The sequence below is a fragment of the Arachis duranensis genome, chromosome 4, assembly GCF_000817695.3.
Source record: "Arachis duranensis cultivar V14167 chromosome 4, aradu.V14167.gnm2.J7QH, whole genome shotgun sequence".
Classification (NCBI taxonomy): domain Eukaryota; kingdom Viridiplantae; phylum Streptophyta; class Magnoliopsida; order Fabales; family Fabaceae; genus Arachis; species Arachis duranensis.
Window position 1 is genome coordinate 75,369,336 of NC_029775.3, and position 14,062 is coordinate 75,383,397.

Genomic DNA, 14,062 nt, shown 5'->3' on the forward strand with positions numbered 1-14,062 from the left:
TTATAAATTCTGCATAACTACATTGAGAGACTTATGTGTCATGATTAAAAAGTTTTAGTGTTATCTTTGATAAATTTTGCATAATTCAAAACTTATCCTCCTTTTTTTTTTCTTGTTCATCTTCAACTTCTTGTTTCACCTTCTCATAACTATCTTGTTTACTCTCTTAATAAGAATAAAATAAAAAAAAAAAGAAAAAATATATAATGATAAAAAATTACTAAAAAGAAGAGAAAGAAAAGAAAAAAATACAGTAATAATATTAACAATAAAAGAATGACAATAAAAATAAAACACACGAAGAAGAAAAAAAATACAAAAAAATATTTATATTAAAGAGCACGAAATACGTTTGTATTAGTAGAGAATTGAAATGTGAGATATGCCCTTAGTTTTTGTTAAGTTTAAATCAAGTTGATTGGACTTGGTTACCTTTGATATATAACAAGACAAGACTGATAATTTGGGTGGAAGGGGAATGCTAGAAATAAAATTAAAATAAATTCCAAATACATGTTAAAATACAAGATTCAAATTAAAAATATATAACATAACATGGATATATAATATAAGTACATAATGATTATTTTTATAACTTAATTTTAGTATATAATAGCATTATCTATATATATACCCAAACAGAAATATGATTCGTAAGTTTTGACTAAGTTGCATATCATATATAGTATTTAAACATTGTCATTAATTAAAATAAATAAATATAACTATTTCATGTATTAATTAATAATTAAAAATCTTAACAATGTTAGAGGGCAGTGCATGGGGTGCTATAACTGCGAACATATTATCGAACCAATAGAAGTTTAGATATTTAACAAACACATCATAATTTTTTAACACGCACTTATAAAATGAATATTTAACAACTTACGCATACCTCGTAAGAGCTTAAAACTAGTAATATATTCACAAGGTATATTGCCCCAATTGAATCCAGCCTTTATTTTCACAGGTGTAATCCCATATATAATGTTTCATAAGCAAAACCTCAATTCTAGAAACGAACAACTCTCGGAAACCTGTGCAGTATTTTTGGTCACCATTTTTGTCTTTTGACCTTCTAATATCATGCAAAACTATTCATATACCTTACCAGTGATATGTTTCTAATGTTTAAACCAAACAAACATGTGTACATGGAAACATGTACAGCCGTCAAGTGCGGGGCGGAACATTACACCTTCAACCACTCCAAGCAAGGACACAACCCCCAACAGAATCTAGCTGGGTAATAATCCTTCAAGTACACCTCCCTGCTATTTCCTACTATATAGAAACTGAAGGATTGCCGCCGACTAGTCATGGTGACGCGAGTAACTGGCACAACTGAGATTGTATGTCTCTCGCATATGATCCTCGCGGTTGCAGGTACGGAAGCTCTATCTGCAATGACTTCAGAAGAGAACTTGTTGAGGAAATAAGAATCAGCAAAATAAGCTGGAGTGCATTGGTGAGCTTGGGTGTTGCACAATTGAACTCCTTTGGCTCTATGGAAAACCTCATCTGGTACTGATGCTGCTCCACTAGTAGCATTTACTTTCCGAGTTGAAAGCGTCTTCCTGCGCAGCACGCACAGGTCACAAAAGGGAATCTATGTTAAGCATAAGAAATGAAAATGAAGAAACTTGTTGAAAGATGTCTACGACAATTCTAATGACTTGTTAGGATAATTAAGTTAAGAATGATTCATCTAATCTTACAACTATCCTAATGACGTGTATCAACTCTTCCTAGGAGGGGATTGAGCAGCAATGCTCAAACACCATGCCATGACATATAGTATCTCTATCATGAATCCGCAAAGATCTTCTACTCTATTAAGCGCTCCAATTTTCTACATAGAAAAATCAGTAGTAGGAAATTCCTTGCAAAAATTATAGCACCTATTAAGAAACTCCAAATATTGTAATATGAATAGCTATTCATGTTTGAAAAAATTATTCCAAGGGCGATTAATTATGATCAGAAACTAGCAGATTAACATACCATCTTACAATGGCAACATTGCGTGATAGTAGAGAACCACTTCCATTACACGTTTTACACTTAATTAGTCCCTGCGATCCACAAGTTGGACAAGGAATCTTTCCGGAACCATTACATTTCACGCATCTGCAAGAAAATTTAACATGATAAAGTAAATAAAGGAAATAACTTCCATCTTGACAGGAAGCAATTGTTGGGATAATGTTAGTCAGAAATCAAGGGAGCTAGTGAGATAAATAAAGGAAAAATAGATTTGTTAAGCATGGTCAATGATTTGTAACTGATTAAACAATAGAAGAACTCTCACTCTTCCTCAAATTATTGTAATGCTTCTAGGGTTATTGGCACTTTGCTAATGATCCTACAACAACAATACAACTACTTTCTCTTTCTGATTCCAGTTCAAACAACAATGCATCATAAACATTTCATTGACTTGAATTCAACATATAAATTTCCAGTTTTCTGCATTATCTTCTAAGAATTATAGAGCAGTGTATCAAACTATCAATGCTATGAAGAACAAAAACGTTTGACAATGTGATTTCTAAAGGACCCTAAGCCAGCCGCAGCATAGCTTGCTTAATCTACACATGAACAAAAAAACTACTCACAGTGTGTCAGAACCATCTTTATGAGCAATCAAACCCCTCCCATAACAAGTCGAACACTGAGTCAACTGATTTTCTTTATTATGTCCACGTTCTTGGCTTGCATTACATGTAGTACAGACTGTACCTCTGCGTCCTGCACAAACTGTAAATAATTTACAGGGTATGTCAGAATAGGCAAAAACTAAAAAGAATGGTAAGGGAAATAACATAAAATATACAAACAAATTTGAATCGTGAAACTGGGGAAATCCGGGATTTACCTGGGCACTTGTCAATAGTTTCAGAATGAGGAATCTTTTCTCTCACTTCTTTGGAGGGTACAAATAGAACAGGGAACTGAGACCTTAGGTCCAATTCCCAAATGCCAAGTTCAGTCCCCTTATCTTTCCCATCAATATTTCCACCAAGGTATGGCTCTGTCTCCTTTATAACCTCTCTTTCCTCGACAAACGTATCCAGAGTTCCAACATACACATTACAGTCTTCCACTGCATGAATCTTCCACGTTCGAGCAGGATGGCTGCCCCAACAGCACCGATGACCAACATGATCAATTAGCAACTCGCGTATCTCCACTTCATCCAAGCATTCCCTTAAAATGTCACACCCAATCCGCAATGTCATTTACCAATATAGTGCTTGAAGATTTAACTCAAACGAATATTGTAACAGTATTTTATCTTTCTTCTTTTTGTATTTTGAATATCAAAAAGCATATATTAGAAGTTAACAAACAGGACCAAAAAGCCTCTTCCATGACACATGAAATACTGACAATCTAACTTCTGCTGCAATAAAGATTGTTGTACAAAATCCAATTTGAAAAAAAAAAATTGATGCATAATATATAACCAAAAATCCATAATTACAAACTCTTCTATTGGAACAAATCAGCCCAGAGAATCTCAGAGCATTATGTGCAGTCTAATTTCGAATTTCAATATAAGTTATGTGAAATTCACCCTTCTACTTATATTGCAGGATTATACCTCTGATATCCAGTCCTAGGTCCACCATAATCTCCTCCGCATCCACCTTGATAAACAAGAGCTTGCCCTGCAACAAGAAAAGGCCTTTTAAAATCCAATCCACCTGTACATATAGGTGAAAAGTTTTGTGCAATAAAAAACAAGAAAACCTAACAAACTCAATTCCTAAAATATAACATATTGCTAAATGAAAAACACACAACATCGCCTGAGTCAACTAACTAATGCCCAAATTATTGTACAATTTTTTTGATTGAATTGGTTTGGCTGCCTAGCTTAAGGCTTCAAGACTTTAGAGAGCGATAAACAGTCTCATACTTCACCAAGGGAGCTTTCTTAACAACCATGCTAGGTGTACACCAAAATTCAGCCATCAAATCAGCTATTCGTATAAAATGCATATTATAACACAAAATAAACATTAGAAATGAGTTAAAAAGCACATATATTTATACACAAATACATATCGATTTATTTAGTGGATGATTTTTGCTGTGTACACAGCATTTTCTTTCCGAATTCTAGGTTTCAAATCCCGACTTCGCTTGTAAAGTTTAACTAATAGTCTAATACTCAATCGTCATTCATCAATCCACCTCCACTCATCTAACTGATACCATTGGATCAATTTATTGTGCAATGATCACTCTACCATTGTCTTAGCAACCTAAAAGATTCCTCGCTACCATATAAATCAATAATTTAACGCATGATTGAAGGAAACGAAACAAAAATGGTTACAATTTCGCAAACAAGGATCACTGATCACAGTTCACACACCTGCAGGGTGAGGGTCTGGTGTGCTAACCAAGGCTCCGTGAAGAGAAGGTGGATAGTGACTTGAAGGAGCAGAAGCGGCAGATCTTATCTCATCCACACTCACCTCAGTCCCAGCCACTGATGAAGCAGTCGGTATACCGCTTCGACCCACATGCTGATACGAGCTCCAATTCCCACTCTCTCCTAATTCCAAAATTATTCAAAATTCACAATGAGCGTTGAAGGTTAATATCGCCGGCAAGAATTGGAAAATTGAAAATTGTACCTGATAGCAGTGGTTGCTCCATGTTGGAATGAACTATAGCTCAGACCTCAGAGGGATGAGGGAGAGGTTTATGGATTTCAATACGCACGATGGTGACTTATATTTTGGGTGTTAACTTTGTCATTAAGGAATTGGAAATTGGAAATGTAGATATAGATGGCCGAAAATGCGAGCAAGTCAATCGGCAATATGACAAATGATATTATTATAATAAAAAAAGTTTGGTAACCAAACTTTTTCATCCATAATTAGTCAAAATTTTTTATATTTTACTTTATTTATATATTTAATAATAATTTTATTTTTTATTCTATTCTTTTATTATTTTACTTTTACATTAAATAATTGTAATTGACTTTAATTTTTATTTTTTTTAATTCATTTATTATCATTTCAGGAATTAGAAAACGTGAAAAAATCTTGTTTAATACCTTTATCATTGTTACAAGATCATGAATTATAAGTCGTATAAGTTAGAAGTTAACAAACACAATTCTAGTTCAATTTCAAACATAATTGGGATAGGCCAAGAAAATTTACAAAAAATCGCTTTTATTATTATAAATAGTATGACATTTGAAATCGACATTAACACGGTACTTATGTCAGAAGGAATTGAAGAATAATTTGAACAACAGACGGACTCACTCAATGAAATTATTGTCAGTCAACCAATTTTCGAAAATATAACCACATTAACTTTGATAAGGTATGGTAATAAATTGATATAATTTTTTTATATTTTTATGTGCATTTATAATTATATTGTATTAACTAAGTTTATACACATAACATTCATAAGTTCATATACATAACATCTATAATTACATAAATTAACATCTAAAATTTAAATTCATGTTTATTAGACATTACATCCATACACATATCATTTTTTAGTTATTGCATAAGTAACTATCAAGTTACTACAAATATTTAAATTTTATCATAATTGAATTTAAAAAATGTCAAATTCTTAAATTAATTTATTCAGTTGATAAATTTACTCATAACATCCATAAATTTATACACATAACATCCATAATTTCATATTAATAACATCCATAATTTTGTGCACATAATATTCATAATTTCATACTTATGATGTCTATAATTAATAAATTTTTATAATTAATATTACGAAATTTTAAACTATCCGTCTTATTGTATTCTTCAAATTATCTCATGTGCACTAATAAGTCATAATTTTAATTCTTAATATTTTTTATTTAATATTTATATGTATGCTTATTTATTGATTTTAATATAACAAGTTAATAATTATTTCTAGAAAATTTATTTTTTAATTTTTGTTTATATTTTATATTTTATTTTTTATTTTCTAATAGTCTATATGTAAAATATAAGTTGTATAGTAAAAATTGTTAAAAATTTTTAATGGAAAAGTTTAGGGGACCAGCAATTTTATTAAATTTTGGCCAGCATGTAACCAGCAGAGGAAGGTGAGTTATCGGATGAAATCTCACACCAATCTCACACCATCAAATCATCATTGATGGCTAGTTGATGGCTAACAATCACAAAAATTGCTGGCCCCCTAGCATTGCTCATTTTTAATTTAACCTCTATAATTTTTGCAGAAAAATTGCATTTTAATGAGTAATAATGTGATTGAGAGATATTAGGGATTTGATTTGAGAGAAACTGAAACTAATTTTAGAAAAAATATTAATGACTCTAACTATGCAGAATAAATATAAATGATAAAGAGAATTGTTGATAAAAAGGTATATATCACTTGTTTATCAAAAAAATGAGAATTTTTTTTTGTAACATTTCTATTATAAGATGTTCATATTTGGCGGTCACTGTAATGTGGAAGGTTAGTTTGAGTTTGGGTGGTCCACGCTGTTAAGACTTACACAATACATACTAGTCTATGATATAGTTTATCCAAAAATAAAATTTATTTTTTAGTTATTTTTTTAATGAATTTTTAATCTAAAAATTTGAAATTAAAATTTTTAAAATTTAGTTTTAATTTTGGTTAATCAATTAAAAATCAATTTTTTAAAATTTAATTTTAGTTAACCAATTTTAAAAAATATAGATATCATTTTTTAAATTATTTTGTTAAATTAGTTAACCAAAATATAATTATAATTTTTTAACCGATTAATCACATTTTAGTTTTTTAATATACACTCCTAATATATTCGGCATCTTCTCTCACTCTGCTTTGGTTATATTAATGTTGTTTTGAATCTACATCTAAACTAATTTAGTGAATTTTAAATTTGACGCTTCAGTTTTTAGTAAACTTTTATTATTTTTAAAATTTTCAAAAATTATTCATCTAAAATATATTAGTTCTTCTATTATTTTTAATAAATTTTTTAATTTATATATTGACTAAAACAATATCATTTGAAACCATTTCATGTCCAAAAGACTCAAAATATTATTTGGATCTTTATTAGACACTAAATAAAAATGGGGTTGTTTCATAGTAGTCCAATGTAATAAAAGAGCAGCAACTCATCGAATCGAATCATCAATAAAAAAGAATCGAGAGATCACTATAGTGTATAAAGTTCAATTTAAAATACTTCAGTAGTATAATTAAAATCTTAAAAACTAAATTAATAAAAATAATAAATTTGAAAAATTACTATAAGAGTTAATTAATTTTTTTCTGTACTCAAAGTATATATTAAGTGTATTCTATATTTTATTTGACAAAAGGAAGAAATTACAAAAAAAAAAGGAAAAACAACCATTTGTACCCATAAATTTTATAAACGCTAACAAAAGTACTCATTAAAAAAAGGAAACTAACGTTGTGTCCATCAAAGATAGATTCCGTACGACAAAATCCTAAATTTATATTGACTTTTTAATAAAATTCCAGAATTACCCCATTCTTTATCTTCAACCCCTCCTCTCTTCTTTTCCAAATCTCAAACACCTCCAATGTCATTACCTTAACCACCTTCTATTCTCTACTACTCTACTAACCACCACTGCCGCCATATTTTCACGCTGACGATGACAAAGACAACAACAAAGCAACCAGGCAATCCATCCGTTCCCACGCAATGCTAAATGAAGAAGTTTCGGAAGTGAGACTGAACCGAGATCCAGCGCAAGGTCCTGTGGTGCGATTCAACTCCTCCTAGATCCACTTCAAGCTCATGGACTACATGGAAAAAGGTACTATATATATTTACAACAGTACAAATTACAAATTTATTATATAATCAACTTGAACTTTCTCACTTTCCCAAATCACCACCATCATGTGCAAGATTCCTGTGTTACTCACATGCGACTGATGCGTGAGCATCTTTTCTATCTTTTCCTAGTGAATTTGCATCTAATTTATTGAGTTTAATTAAGAATTAATTATATTTTAGCCACTATGGATGCTATTTTAAGTTTTGTGCAATTTTATTTATTTTAGATAGCATTCGGATGGATTTGATGAAGTTTCTGCAGAGAAAGAGAAGAAACCAAAGAGATGACCAGCGAAGACCGATGCGGACGCATGGCTCATGCAACCGCGCGGAATGGAAGAAATCGCAATGACGCGATCGCGTGCCTGACGCGAACGCGTGGACTGGAATCTGCACAAATGACGCGAACGCGTGGACGACGCAGACGCGTCACATGAGCGATCTGCAGAATTAACAGAAAACGCTGGGGACAATTTCTTGGCTGTTTTAACTCAGTTTTCAGCGCAGAAAACACAGATTAGAAGCTGCAGAATGGACAAATCAAGTGGTCTCCACCCATCAACTGAAGACTTGTTAATTAATTCGAATTTAAATTCAAATCTTATTTTTAGGAAAAGATATTATTTTTAATTTTAGATAATTAAATTTTAAATTTATTAGGATTAGTTATAAAAAAGAATCTGATGCCATCAGATTGGAACCGGGTACATATTGTTACCAGATCCTTTATTTTTCTTCTCTGAACCATGAGCAACTAATCCTCCATTGTTAAGGTTAGAAACTCTGTCTATTTGTATGGATTTATTCGTTTGATCTTTCTAATTTAATCCATATTTAGATTTATATTTTAATAATTGTTTTCGCTCTTTATTTTATGAATATGGGTGGAACAGAAGTATGACCCATGTTCTAATTGAGTTCTTGTAAAACTTGGAAAAGCTCTTTACTTGAACAACAGCTTGAAAATATATTATACTAAATTTTTAATTGTTTGTATTTAACGGGATACGTGACATATAATCCCTTTATCTATGGATAATTAGGATCTTTTGGCATATAAACTAGAAATTGATCATCACCCTCTAATTGGAATTAATTGACCAAGAAATTGGCAGTTAATGAATTTTAGAGGAGACTAGAAAGGTCTAAGGAATTAGGGTCTAGTCACATATAGTTTGCCATGAAATTAAATCTTGCATGATTAAATTAGTTAGTAATAAAAGTTAATCCAAAAAATAGATAACTCTGAAACCTTAACTGTTTTTTCAATAATATATTCCCAAGTTATTTATCTGTCTGTCTTTAATATTTTAAATTTACTGTTTAATGCTCTTTGAATACCAAACCACTCTTTTCTATTTGTCTAACTAATCCTATCAAACGCTATTGTTGCTTAATCCATCAATCCTCGTGGGATCGACCTTTACTCACGTAAGGTATTACTTGGTACGACTCGGTGCACTTGCCGGTTAGTTTGTGGGTTGTAAAATACAGCACCAGCGTCCCCACCAAAGTGATCTTGCCAAAGTTTCAATTTTTAGCATCCAAAAGTGCTTCTCCTTTTAACATTGTAAGTGATGGAGGAAGGGTGGTGATGGTAATGGCGGTAATAGAGTGTTGATAGGATTTGAGATTGGAAAAGTGATGATGAGAAGTAAAATTAAAAGTTCGAGTGAAATTGTTGTTGTTTATGGTTGTGATAGTGGAGAAGGAGAAAGACGAGGCTGACGGTTGGTGACGGTGGCGGTGATAATGGTGTTGGTGAAGGAGGTGGTAAAATTGATGAAAAGAATAAAGAGAGGGTTGAAATTTGCTGAAAGGAGTATTGAGATTAGGGTTAGGAAAATGGTAATTTAGGATTTTTAGGTATTGAGATTAGGGTTTTTAGGCAATGGAAATGTTTGAGATTTAGGAAAGAAGAGAGGATGGGTTAAAGATAATGGTGGGGTAATTCTGAAATTTTATTAAAAAGTCAACATAAATTTAGGATTCGAATACTTTTGTCATACGAAATCCATCTTTGATGGATACAACATTAGTTTCCATCTTTAATGGGTACTTTTGTCAGCGTTTCGTAAAGTTCATAGGTACAAATGATTGTTTTTCCAAAAAAATAAGAGCAAAGAGCAAGTATGATAAATTTTTAATTTCTATTTAAGAGAACAAAAAATAAAAGAAAGGAGATAAAATTCATGAGATTTCTTTTATGAAGAATATAATTGAGTTTAGGGTAAATTTTTTATTAGATTTATAAAGAATATGTATGTATATTGTATATAATATTTTTTTTATGAATTTTTTTTACTAAATCAAATAATATGACTATTCACTTAAATTTTACACTTCATCGTAACATCAATTAATCATCAATTATGCTATGTTATTGATATATTTTGTAAAAAAAATATTATATTATTATAAAATCTTTTTATTAAAGATTTAATTATTTTACGATAACAAATTTTATTATTTAGTAACTAATAATATATAATACATAATACATAAGTATATACAAATATGTAATAATTAATAATAAAAGTAAATTTTTAGTTTACATAGAATATTTTTGAATAAATTTTTTATATTTTATTTAAAAAAATTGAATAAAAAGAGATAAAATAGATAATATAAGACCGATGCTAAATATGTTATACGTGTCTTTTTTTAATTTTAATCTTATATTTGTGTCTAAAACAATTAATATTTTATCTTGATAATTCTTATTAATAATATATACCGTGAGATATAGGACATTTTTTAAGATGATTAATCATGCTAGATAGAGAAGTAGCTTGTATATCTTCAATATAGATAAAACTTATATGAATAACTTAAAACTAACAAAGAATAAAGAACCAGTTAACACTAGTAATTTAGTTAGTGCTGCTATCACATGTATTATAGATCATGGATCTTAACATTACAAGTTAGGACATATATAAAGGATTACTATGTGTTCATAATACGCAGCGGAAGAAAAAAAAGTAATTTTTAAAGATTTATTTTGTGCTTAAACTTTATTCCAATAATAAATATATAGTAGATCAGATCTAAATATCTGTGTACGCTAGTAAAAATCATTTTCTCCTTCGATGGTACGAAGGCGCTATGCGTATCCACACCGAGACCAACCTTTGCTGTCAACTCCTTGACCAATGGACATCTGATCTAAAATTGAGAAACCTCTTGCAACTCTTTGCATGCCATAAAATTCTTCTCCAAGAATTAGGCTCACATACGTTTATGTGCGTAGATGTAAAGGAATAAAACTCTTGTTATTCTCTCTATTATATACCTCTACTCTTGGCATACATATATATAGTATGAGATTTGTTATTGATTTTAAATTTGATTCTCAATTCAAATTTAAATCATATCTTGAAATTCCAAATCTGAATCTTTCAAATTTTATGAATAATTTCATAACTCAATTTGAAAATGAAATCAGTTAGGATCTCATCCAAATTTAGAAATAGAATAACTAATTATTCTCAAATCTCATTTAATATTCTCAATTATCATACTATTATTATATTTTTGGTGCTAGCAAAAAATATAATAATATTCTATCTGAATTAATATAATTATTTATTTGATCAAATCAAAATAATAATTAAATAATTCTATAGCAAAGATTAGAACACTCGTTAGTGGGTGACCCCATAGGTTCAATACTAAGCGGGTAGTAAGTTTATCATACTAAATTTATTAATCAAGGTTGGCGTCTAGCAACACTCCTCAACGATCCGATAGTATGAAGTAATATATTTTTACTAAGAACCTCATAAGAACAAAGTATAATTCCTTCCATCTTTCCAGCTCTTGGTTAACCTTTAGAGTATGGTTTAATTGTCAAACTCTAACTTGTTACCATTATTATAATGAACTGTGAATGACCTAAGAAACTCATATCTTCATTCATTCAATCTCCTTGGCCAAGGTTTTATTCATTTCATTCATTATAATCATAGAGCTCAAACTCTTTACCGAGAGTTGACAGATTTCTTATTGACTGATCATTAATTCTACAAGTATTTAAATCATACCCAATATCCATTCAACTAGCACCCTAGGGTATTAGGTGTCCGGAATCAAAGTATAATAAATACATTGTTAATTACTATGACAGTCGCAGGTAAAAGAAACTCTATTACTATGTTCATCTTAAGAATATCCTATTGACAAATATGTAGTAATTGTAACCATTAGGAATTCTCAAAGTGAGTCAGTTCAATGGTCATATCCCTATATGCACCATCTATATATATAATTTAATAAATGAGATCCATTAATCTTCATCCAATGAAGACCATTATATATATATTGATCTTTCCGGATTATTAATGTCCTTTTTAATAATCCTATGACAAGAACAATTTAGATTAAATTATAAAAGATTTATCTTTCAATATTGTGATCACTATCATAATGATAAATCTCTAAATTTAATCAATGACCTTATTATATTAACATTTTAATATAATAACAATAACAAATTATTTAACACGTGATTGATTGGATTGTGGTCATACTACTTATTCCCAACAATCTCCCACTTGCACGAGAATCAATCATGATAGATTGGATCTTGGGCATAATATTATCACAATAATCTCCCACTTGCACTAGAGCCAATCAATCATGTGTATAATTTTTCAATGCACATTTGTGTTTATCAAAACTCTTGACCTTAAACACCTTAACTTTTGAGCACATATGCTTGACCTTTTGCAAGATATGCCTGGTGTATAATAAATATCACGTTTTCTTGAAATATGAAATCTTCCACTATAATAGTGCATAATTTTATTTTAAGAACAATCCTTATTGAACATGATTATAAAAAAAATCTAAGTAACAATTAGATCTATCTGTATAGAATTGTATCATTATACAAATAGGCTACTTTTTCGAAAAGTTAGTTTGACTATCAAACGTTTTCATACTTTGAGAAAGTATATCCTCTATTGAGTGGTAGACAATTCTAATAAAAGTAATTGTACTCCTACTCTTTCTTTAAGATGGAATCTCTTTTCTAAAAAAAGAGTTTAACCTCTTATCACAAAGAAAAGTGATAAAAAATAATCTCATTATTTTTTAGGATAACCAATAAATCTCATTTATCGGATCTAATATCAATTCTATTGTTGTGCAGTCTCTTAACACATATAAGACATCTCCAAACTCTAATGCTCGAATTTCAGCTTATGCCTTTTTCATATCTCATATGGGTAAAAAAAACTGATTTAGTGAGAAATATGTTAATTTAGCAACATTTCTAAAATGTAGTACAAATATTTAACAAATAATGATACTCAACTAAATCAAATTTCATGTTTCTTTAAACATGATGGAGTACATAGAGTACTAGTATTTGTGCATAGAGAGAATTTTATTCTCTATTTAATGGAATATTAATTAGATAATTAGAGATTTTACTTTAAGCTCTTTGATGAGCGGATAATTTATACGCTTTTTGGCATTATTTTTAGGTAGTTTTTAGTAGGATATAGTTACTTTTAGGGATGTTTTCATTGGTTTTTATGATAAATTTACATTTCTGGACTTTACTATGAGTTTGTATATTTTTCGGTGATTTCAGATATTTTCTGGCTGAAATTGGGGGACCTGAGCAAAACTTTGATAAAAAGGCTGACAAAAGACTGCTGATGCTGTTGGATTCTGACCTCCCTACACTCGAAATAGATTTTCTGGAGTTACAAAATTTCAAATGGCGCGCTCTTAATAGCGTTGGAAAGTAGACATCCAGAGCTTTCCAGCAATATATAATAGTCCATACTTTATTCGTGATTAGATGATGTAAACTGGCGCTCAACGCCAGTTCCATGCTGCATTCTGGAGTCAAACGCCAGAAATACGTCACAAACCAGAGTTGAACGCCAAAAATACGTTACAACTTGGCGTTCAACTCCAAAAGAAGCCTCTGCACTTGTAAAGCTCAAGCTCAGCTCAAGCACACACCAAATGGGCCCCGGAAGTGGATTTCTGCATCAATTACTTACTTCTGTAAACCCTAGTAGCTAGTCTAGTATAAATATGACATTTTACTATTGTATTAGACATCTTTTGACGTTTAGTTCTTAGACCATGGGGGCTGGCCATTCGGCCATTCCTGGACCATCACTTATGTATTTTCAACGGTGGAGTTTCTGCACACCATAGATTAAGGGTGTGGAGCTCTGCTGTACCTCG

The 14,062-nt window shown here is 30.4% G+C and overlaps 1 protein-coding gene across 1 annotated transcript; it reads right to left on the minus strand.

Annotated features, from left to right (window-relative positions):
• Positions 1-939: 939 nt before the first annotated feature.
• LOC107484627 (uncharacterized) lies at positions 940-4,829 on the minus strand. The gene is made up of 7 exons (XM_016105174.3): positions 4,656-4,829; positions 4,391-4,573; positions 3,611-3,677; positions 2,882-3,213; positions 2,622-2,763; positions 2,008-2,133; positions 940-1,580 (listed from the first exon to the last, which is right to left on the minus strand). The coding sequence occupies exons 1-7, from the start codon at positions 4,675-4,677 to the stop codon at positions 1,196-1,198; spliced, it is 1,257 nt and encodes a 418-aa protein (XP_015960660.1). The 5' UTR covers positions 4,678-4,829; the 3' UTR covers positions 940-1,195.
• Between the last annotated feature and the right edge of the window lie 9,233 nt (positions 4,830-14,062).